This window comes from Electrophorus electricus, unplaced genomic scaffold, assembly GCF_041902795.1.
Source record: "Electrophorus electricus isolate QZ-2024a unplaced genomic scaffold, ASM4190279v1 Scaffold202, whole genome shotgun sequence".
NCBI classification, from domain to species: Eukaryota; Metazoa; Chordata; class Actinopteri; order Gymnotiformes; family Gymnotidae; genus Electrophorus; species Electrophorus electricus.
Genome location: NW_027658482.1, coordinates 30,001 through 40,000, shown reverse-complemented (window position 1 = coordinate 40,000; position 10,000 = coordinate 30,001). Strand labels below are relative to the sequence as shown.

Sequence of the window (10,000 nt, the reverse complement as noted above, 5' to 3'; positions counted from 1 at the left end):
GCTGTAGCTGTGGTGTTAGGGTAACCCTGTATCAGCTGTACCTGTGGTGTTAGGGTAACCCTGTATCAGCTGTACCTGTGGTGTTAGGGTAGCCCTGTATCAGCTGTAGCTGTGGTGTTAGGGTAACCCTGTATCAGCTGTAGCTGTGGTGTTAGGGTAACCCTGTATCAGCTGTAGCTGTGGTGTTAGGGTAACCCTGTATCAGCTGTACCTGTGGTGTTAGGGTAACCCTGTATCAGCTGTAGCTGTGGTGATAGGGTAACCCTGTATCAGCTGTAGCTGTGGTGTTAGGGTAACCCTGTATCAGCTGTAGCTGTGGTGTTAGGGTAACCCTGTATCAGCTGTACCTGTGGTGTTAGGGTAACCCTGTATCAGCTGTAGCTGTGGTGATAGGGTAACCCTGTATCAGCTGTAGCTGTGGTGATAGGGTAAACCCTGTAGCCGTGGTGATAGGGTAAACCCTGTAGGTGGTCTGGTTTCACACATTGAGGTCTTTGTGCTCCTACTCACTTGGAGGATTTACGACTTGCCATCTGGTGTCTGTGCTGTATAGACAGGTTTCCGTACTCTGTATCTGTCTCCTGAAAATAAAATCAGTGTCAGTGTGCAGCATGGCATGAGGTTTTGGTGTGCGTGTGTGAGCTGGGTGTGTGTGTGGGCCAAGGCATTGTCAGCTTCCAAAGAGACATGAAAGAAATGTCAACATCTCTACAGGGTTGCTTCATGCCAGTGTATGCGGTGAAGATAAAGTGGATGAGTTTCGACACGGAGCCCCCCCGCCAGAGTTACTCTCACCATTCTGGCCTTCGATTTGGCCTCCTCAGACTCGATGTGCTGCTTTACGGCCAGGTAGATGAAGCGGTACTGGGCCTCGGTCTGGACCATGCCTGAACGCTGCTCACGCACCATCTGGATGCACTTCTGGATGTCAATGTCACAGTCCACACCTGAGAAGATACCCATGAAAAAATTAACAAAAATAATAACAAAACATGGTGAAGCTACAAATGTAAAACGCTCTACAAATAAGGTGAAAAAGTCCAGAAGACTTTGACTTAAATTTTGAATCATTTCTAATATTGGCTCTGTTATCCCACGACTGGTATTAAGGTAAAGTTTAGTGTTCACACAGAAGCTAAAGTTTTAAATATTGCAGATTTTAATTTGCAGTAGAAGTTCTTCTGTCTGTATTGTGCAGGTTCATGAGGTTAAAATCCTATTTACATTAACACAATGTTGGGTTACAATTTGTTGGCTTAATTCTGAAACAGTTGGCTTTGTGGTGGCTATTTCTGCATATCTGACATGGCTTTTAGCTCAGCTGACCAGGATCAAATACAGCCTATAAACACAGTGTTCTTACCACACATGCACAGCAGCCTTTCAGATCTGCTAACAGACCCTTTCCTAGATCCAGCACATTCCAGAGGGTCTAAAACCTCACAGAGCCCAAATGGAGCCAGTGTGGAGCCCTAATGGAGCCAGTGTGGAGCTCTAAAGGAGCCAGCATGGAGCCAGCACACACAAGCATGCCACCTCAACCTCCTTCCTTACCGCGTGGTAACACCCTCACGCAATACTTTCTGCTCTTTCTCCCCACATGAGAGTATACCAGTTATACCAGTATACCAGTTATTATCTAATACTTACAGTGTTAATGTGACTAAAATCAAAATTGTATATTCACAGTCATGCCAATGAAATTTTATAAATAAAATGAAAATGAAAGAGAGAGGGAGGGAGAGAGAGAGACCGATAGAGAGAGAGGAAGAGAGGGAGGGGAGAGAGAGAGAGAGAGAGAGAGAGAGAGACACTCACCTTTACTGCTGATCGTTTCTATTAGCATGTCGATGACCACAATGGTTCCTGTTCGACCGATGCCAGCGCTAAAAATAAACATCATAATTCATCACTCTTCTAGGGCCTCTAATGCAGCTGCCAGTGCAGCTACTGCTAGACACAAGACTGTCGCCCTCTGTGGTCTCACTCTGTACTCCACATTCAGTCATATCTCAAAGGTCAGTGCAGGACCTGCTAGCTACTAGACTCCCACTCAAAGCAGCCACAGCCTTACACCAGCCTGCACACACTGCTAAAGATGACACTGTGAAACTCTTTCTACTTTACAGATACAATCCTTTCAAACCAGATGGATCTCTTCTTGGTCTCAAAACAAATTTCCTTTTAGGGAGAGCCGTTTGAGGGTCACGCCAGCAGTGATGGTCACACCTGCAGTGATGGTCACATATGCAGTGACGGTCACGCCTGCAGTGAGGGTCACATATGCAGTGACGGTCACGCCTGCAGTGATGGTCACACCTGCAGTGAGGGTCACACCTGCAGTGAGGGTCATACCTGCAGTGGATGATCATGGGTCCTGTGTCGTGAAATGCCTGTTGCCTGAAGTTGACCTCTGTGAGGAAGCTGAGCACGCCACCCGGCTCCACTGGGACACCATGGTCTGGCCAGCTCAGGTACTGGTACTGCCAGATCTCCCGGACAGCCCCACTCTTCAATCACAACAGTGGAGTTGACAGGGCACAGAAAAGAAAAGAGCAATCAGGACACACAGAGACAACAGGAGAGACAGAAAGGACAGGACAGAGAGAGGACAGGACAGAGAGAGAGAGGACAGAGAGAGAGGACAGGACACAGAGAGAGAGGACAGGACAGAGAGAGGACAGGACAGAGAGAGAGGACAGGACACAGAGAGAGAGGACAGTACAGAGAGAGAGGACAGGACAGAGAGAGAGAGGACACAGAGAGAGGACAGGACAGAGAGAGAGAGGACACAGAGAGAGAGGACAGGACACAGAGAGAGAGGACAGGACAGAGAGAGGACAGGACACAGAGAGAGAGGACACAGAGAGAGAGGACAGGACAGAGAGAGAGAGGACACAGAGAGAGAGGACAGGACACAGAGAGAGAGGACACAGAGAGAGAGCACAGGACACAGAGAGAGAGGACAGGACAGAGAGAGGACAGGACAGAGAGACAGGACAGGACACAGAGAGAGAGGACAGGACACAGAGAGAGAGGACAGGACAGAGAGAGAGGACAGGACAGAGAGAGAGAGGACACAGAGAGAGGACAGGACAGAGAGAGAGGACAGGACAGAGAGAGAGAGGACACAGAGAGAGGACAGGACAGAGAGAGAGAGGACAAAGAGAGAGAGGACAGGACACAGAGAGAGAGGACAGGACAGAGAGAGAGGACAGGACACAGAAAGAGAGGACACAGAGAGAGAGGACAGGACAGAGAGAGAGGACAGGACACAGAGAGAGAGGACAGGACAGAGAGAGAGGAGAGGACACAGAGAGAGGACAGGACACAGAGAGAGAGAGGACAGGATGCACAGAGCAGACCTCATTAGAGCTGAATCATGACATACTGCCATCAGTAATATGTAAAGTTCCACAGCTGTACTGGTAATAAACAGAGCGGGGCTCAGGTGACCTTGCAGGTCAAGGGTCAGGTCACGACGCTCTGGGCTTAAAGAGGAAGTGCTAGATGATTCTGCAGAGCGCAGAGAAATGAATGAAAATAAAGCCATGCCCCAACTTCTACTGGACTCCATTTTTTACACACACATACACACACACACACACGGCTAATACAGACCCAAATATTACACATAGTACACAAACACATGGAGTAATACAGACTCGAATGTTATACACATTATACACACACACACATACACACACACATACCTCAGCTAATGCAGACCCAAATATTACACACATGGTACACACACACATCGGGTAATAGACTCAAATATTATACACATTACACACACACACACAAACACACACCTTGGCTAATACAGACTCAAATATTACACACATGGTACACACACACATCGGGTAATAGACTCAAATATTATACACATTACACACACACACACAAACACACACCTTGGCTAATACAGACTCAAATATTACACACATGGTACACACACACTTCGGGTAATACGGACCCAAATATTACACACGCACACACGCACATTGGGTAACAGACCCAAATATTACACACGTAGTACACACACACATCAGGTAATACAGACTAAAAAATTATACACACACACATCTTGGCTAATACAGATCCAAATATTACACACATAGTACACACACACACATCAGGTAATAGACTCAAATATTATACACATTACACACACACACACACACACCTTGGCTAATACAGACCCAAATATTACACACATGGTACAAACACACATCAGGTAATACAGACTCAAATGTTCCTCGTAATGACTTTGTCAACATTCCTGGAGGTTAAAACATGCTGGATGTGGGGAGCCAAACTAAACAAGTGAAACTGGACAAACACAAATAGCTTCATAATGCTAGTCCAGAGCTGTCCAGAGCTGTCTTAGCCAATCACATCTTTGCATTCTGCAGCTTGTGCAATGTCAGGAGATGAAGTAACATACTCAGAGGACAGCAATATCCACCCCATTGTGATGCACGAGCTCACAGATGCCCATGATTGTTACTGTGATTGACAGCAGAGAGAGTGTATGCCACACCTCCCTCCCAGAGAGCACAGACAGTGATGCTCTTTCAGGCATCCCAGCTAGGGATGGCTGTGACATCATCAGCGATCAAAGGGGTAAAATAATCCAGACATCATCAGGATAAAGAGGGAAGAAGAGACAGAAAGGGAGGGTAGAGACACAGAGTACTTGGTGGGAGACAGAGACAGTGACACTAAGACAGACTTGCTCCCGGGATATAACTCCTAATGGAGAGACTGGTCAGAGATCAGTGGAGGACACTTTTACCTTGTCGAGCGGGGCCAGCTCCAGAACTCTGACCTTGTAGTCACTGGCATCTCTCTCACGGCGTGACATCACCACATAACTCCCAAATTCTTTAGAGGCGCCAGGGTCTGGCCAGTAGGGCACACACTTATTCTGCAGGGCACACAGGGATGGAGTTGTAATCTCAGAAGATTACTGCCACAAGGGAAGATTTGGGGTTAAAATTAAACTAGGGTTAGGGTTAAGGTTATGAATTACATCTGCAAATATCAAACTCGGTATGAGATTAGAGGAGAGCACGAATGACCACAGCTGTAGGGATCAAATGCTTCAAAAGCTCAAAAGTTTCTTTAACAAGTACTGACCCGTCCTTTCTCAACCTCCCTTGTTGTCATGACAATGACATGTGATTCCTCCTGCCACACCATTTGCCAGAAATCGTTGACAGTTGTTGCAAGACATCCTTGACAAGCAATGTAGACTTTTTGAGGACCTATTTCACACATCTTATTCTAGAGTGAAAAAGATCAAGACCAGAAAAACAGAAATGTTAGTGCATAAATAATAATAATAATAATAATACTTAAAAGAATAATAACGATAACAGTAATAATAATAATAACAGTAATAATAATAATAATAATAATAGAAATAATAATAACAGTAATAATAATAGTAATAACAATAATAGTAATAATAATAATAGCAATAATAATATTAATAATAACTGTAATAATAATAATAACACTAATAATAACAATAATAATAATAACAATAATAATAACAGTAATAATAATAGCAATAATAATAACAGTAATAATAATAATAACAGTAATAATAATAGTAATAATAATAGTAATAATAACAGTAATAATAATAGTAATAATAATAGTAATAATAACAGTAATAATAATAGTAATAATAATAGTAATAATAGGTATGGATGACATTTGGAGGGTGAAACTAGTGGTGTTGAATTTTCATTTGTGTCACTGATTATAAGATTTACTTTCACATAGTTGGCGTTGATGTAATCAGACCCAACAACATGGGGGTCTCGATCCTGCAGAATGACTCTGGTCTCATCGACTGGAGGAGAGAAGGTAGAGAACAATGATGACTAGTTCTGTGACAGTGAGGCGTGTGCAAAAGGTTTCTGTCAATGTTGCTGTGAGGCTCAGTGGCTAGACTTACAGGGTTAGGGTGGGGTTATTAGGGTGGGGTTGTTAGGGTTAGGGTGGGGTTATTAGGGTGGGGTTGTTAGGGTTAGGGTGGGGTTATTACGGTGGGGTTGTTAGGGTTAGGGTGGGGTTATTAGGGTGGGGTTGTTAGGGTTAGGGTGGGGTTACTAGTGTCAGGGTAGGGTTATTAGGGTTAGGGTGGGGTTACTAGTGTCAGGGTGGGGTTGTTAGGGTTAGGGTGGGGTTACTAGTGTCATAGTGGGGTTGTTAGGGTTAGGGTGGGGATACTAGTGTCAGGGTGGGGTTACTAGTGTCAGGGTGGGGTTGTTAGGGTTAGGGTGGGGATACTAGTGTCAGGGTGGGGTTACTAGTGTCAGGGTGGGGTTGTTAGGGTTAGGGTGGGGATACTAGTGTCAGGGTGGGGTTACTAGTGTTAGGGTGGGGTTGTTAGGGTTAGGGTGGGGATACTAGTGTAAGGGTGGGGTTACTGGTGTCAGGGTGGGGTTGTTAGGGTTAAGGTGGGGTTACTAGTGTCAGGGTGGAGTTGTTAGGGTTAGGGTGGGGTTACTAGTGTCAGGGTGGGGTTACTAGTGTCAGGGTAGGGTTCTTAGGGTTAGGGTGGGGTTACTAGTGTCAGGGTGGGGTTGTTAGTGTCAGGGTGGGGTTGTTAGGGTTAGGGTGGGGTTGTTATGCTGAGGATCTTACAAGGTAGAATGTTCTTGTATCTGTTTTTGCTTTTATTTTCCGGCCGCATTCCTTCGTCTCTGCTCTTCTTTATTTTGGTATCTAACTTCTGCAAAGCCTGCACAGATGGACAGCGAGACTGACCAATCACAACAGCCTACACATGCAGAGATTGGCCAATCACAAAAGTCCATGCAGAGCAAGGTGTTCCCATTTCCTGTGCTGGGGATCTGATCCTGTGGTCTAACAGATTCACCCCTTTACTGAGCAGACTGCAGTCAGGACAGTCATAACTGGGTTAATCTATCAATGTCAGAGTAATGAATCACCTCAGAATAAAAATGCTCTTCTGTAACACTAATAGAGGACTGTAAAACACTAGCTGAGAACTGTAAAAAATCATTTTTATTTGTAGCTGTGCCACATGGTCAGTGTTGCACTCACATCAAACTCCTCCCAGAATCCAGCCTTTGACTTATCACCTCCTTCCCCATTCTTTGCCACAGCTTTCTGATCCAATATTTTCACCCTGCTGTCGATGTCAGCTGCGTTCAGCCGAGTTGAGAAATAGGGCTGAGAGAGAAAGGGTTAAGGATAGATACAACACAGAATGGGTTTAGAGTTAGACATGACAGAGATAGGGTTAGGGTTAGAAACGACAGAGATAGGGTTAGGGTTAGATATGACAGATAGGGTTAGGGTTAGAAACGACAGATAGGATTAGGGTTAGATACGACAGATAGGATTAGGGTTAGATACGACAGGTAGGGTTAGGGTTAGAAACGACAGAGATAGGGTTAGGGTTAGAAACGACAGAGATAGGGTTAGGGTTAGAAACGACAGATAGGGTTAGGGTTAGAAATGACAGAGATAGGGTTAGGGTTAGAAATGACAGAGATAGGGTTAGGGTTAGTTAAGACAGAGATAGGGTTAGGGTTAGTTAAGACAGAGATAGGGTTAGGGTTAGATACAACAGAGATAAGGTTAGGGTTAGATACAACAGATAGGGTTAGGGTTAGAAACGACATAGATAGGGTTAGGGTTAGATACGACAGAGATAGGGTTAGGGCTAGATACGACAGAGATAGGGTTAGGGTTAGATACGACAGAGATAGGGTTAGGGTTAGATACGACAGAGACAGGGTTAGGGTTAATTACGACAGAGATAGGGTTAGGGTTAGTTAAGACAGAGATAGGGTTAGGGTTAGTTACGACAGAGATAGGGTTAGGGTTAGATATGACAGCATATACACAATGATAATGTGCACATGTATGGTATGTATAATGCCTGTGCATGTAGGTTATATATAATTACAGTGTTCCTGTATGTTGTGTATAATTACAGTAAACGTAATATATTATACATGCACATATAATATGTATAATAGATATAATAGTGTGTATATATTTTGTGTATAATGACTGTTTGTGCATATGTTTTTTTGTTTAATAACAGTGGGAGTGTAGGTTTGTTACGTATAACCTGCTGAGTGTGTGTGTGTGTGTGTGTGTGTGTGTGTGAGTGTGTGTGAATGGACACATAGCAGTCACTATTATGTCTGGAGCAAGTCGAGTGTTTGTCTATAATCACCTCTGGCACAATAACATGTCTTTAATAATAATAATAATAATAATTCTTTAATAATAATAATAATATTTTAAGTAATAATATTATTATTATTATTATGTCTTTAATAATATAATAATAATATTATTTCTTTTGCAATTGAGCTGAATTACCTGAGGTAGCCACGAACACTGGCCTGAGTCTCAGTGACTGTTCAGGTAAAACAAGGCTGTTAACCACCATGTTGGCTCCTGTCTGAGATAGACCAGCATCTCACCTGTCTGAGAGAGACCAGCATCTCATCTGTCTGAGAGAGACCAGCGTCTCACCTGTCTGAGATAGACCATGGTGCCCGAGATCTCCTCGATGCCTGTGCGTTTGAAATGGTCCACCAGGTCCACTAGAGAGTCAAAGACATCTTTGCCACCCACTGTGTATCGATCATTCTGAAAGGCAGAGAGTGTGTGATCACTGGGCAGTGGAGTCTCAGTAGTGCAGGTACTGGACTAGTAATCAGAAGGTTGCCAGTTCAAGTCCCACCACTGCCAGGTTGCCACTGTTGGGCCCCTGAACAAAACCCTTAACCCTCAATTACTCAAGTTGTGTTCCGTCAGAATTGTGCGTCAGCTAAAATGCTGCATATGTGTCCCTCCATTCACATTCTGATTCCCAATGAGACCAGGAAAGCTTTCTAACTTTGTCATGATTATGAAATGAGGAATCTCAAATGCTACAATGCTATTACAGGATTATCTGAAGAGACATTTTGAACACATGTGCCTGTGTGAGCGCGTACACACACACACACACACACACACAGGCTTTAAAATGTGTACTAATCCTCCATGGCTAACCAACACACAATGGAGAAGAAGACTGTTGTGCAAGCATGTGCATACATGAGTGGGTGCATGTGTGTGTGTGTGTGTGTGTGTGTGCGTGCACAGGCACATGTGTTCCAAATGTCTCATTGAGTGAATGAGTGTGCTTGTGAGTGTGTGTGAGAGTGAGTGAATGAGTGTGTTTGTTAGTTTGTGTGTACATGAGTATGTGTGAGTACGTGTGTATGTGTGTGTGTGTGTGTGTGAGTGTGTGTGTGTGTGTGTACATGAGTGTGGCTACCTGCTTTGACCACTATGTATTTTCTGTTGACGTATTTTAAAATAGTGACATGATGTTTACATAATATATAAATAACACACACACACACACACACACATTCTTACATTACACATGATCTTGATATGAGAAACCCTCCGCCCAGAATGGCACATTTCGTCTGTGAGTGCAGACAGGACATAGCTGCCTGGGTGGGAGAGGGACTCCCTCACCAAGAATGTCCCTGGGTCGTCACGCTCTCGCAACAACCTCTCAGCATTTGGCCCAGGCAGGTGGCCATGGTACCACCTGAGGGGGAAAGGGAGAGAGAGAGAGAGGGGGGGGGGGGGAGGGAGAGAGAGAGAGAGAGAAAGAGAGAGAGAGAGAGAGAGAGGGGAGAGAGAGGGGGGAGGGGGAGAGAGAGAGAGGGAGAGAGAGAGAGAAAGAGAGAGGGAGAGAGGGGAGAGAGAAAGAGAGAGGGGAGAGAGAGGGGGGAGAGAGAGAGAGAGAGAGAGAGAGAGAGAGAGAGAGAGGGAGAGAGGGGAGAGAGAAAGAGAGAGGGGAGAGAGAGAGGGGGAGAGAGAGAGAGAGAGAGAGGGAGAGAGGGGAGAGAGAAAGAGAGAAGGGGGGAGAGGGGAGAGAGAGAGAGAGAGAGAGAGAGAGAGAGAGAAGGAGAGAGAGAGAGAGAGA

At 44.8% G+C, this 10,000-nt stretch overlaps 1 protein-coding gene across 3 annotated transcripts in view; it reads right to left on the bottom strand.

Moving 5' to 3' along the window:
• The window catches only part of LOC113574797 (protein tyrosine phosphatase non-receptor type 6), a 25,514-nt gene that overhangs the window by 3,171 nt on the left and 12,343 nt on the right, over positions 1-10,000 (bottom strand). For 2 of the 3 annotated variants that reach the window (XM_035530789.2, XM_035530790.2), the window contains 11 exons: positions 9,439-9,619; positions 8,542-8,658; positions 7,090-7,218; positions 6,667-6,763; positions 5,790-5,869; positions 5,146-5,292; positions 4,802-4,933; positions 2,356-2,510; positions 1,819-1,886; positions 796-947; positions 511-581 (listed from right to left, as the gene is read on the bottom strand). In XM_035530789.2, the coding sequence (XP_035386682.2) occupies positions 511-581; positions 796-947; positions 1,819-1,886; positions 2,356-2,510; positions 4,802-4,933; positions 5,146-5,292; positions 5,790-5,869; positions 6,667-6,763; positions 7,090-7,218; positions 8,542-8,658; positions 9,439-9,619 (1,329 nt within the window). The other variant, XM_081708937.1, reaches the window with a different exon arrangement.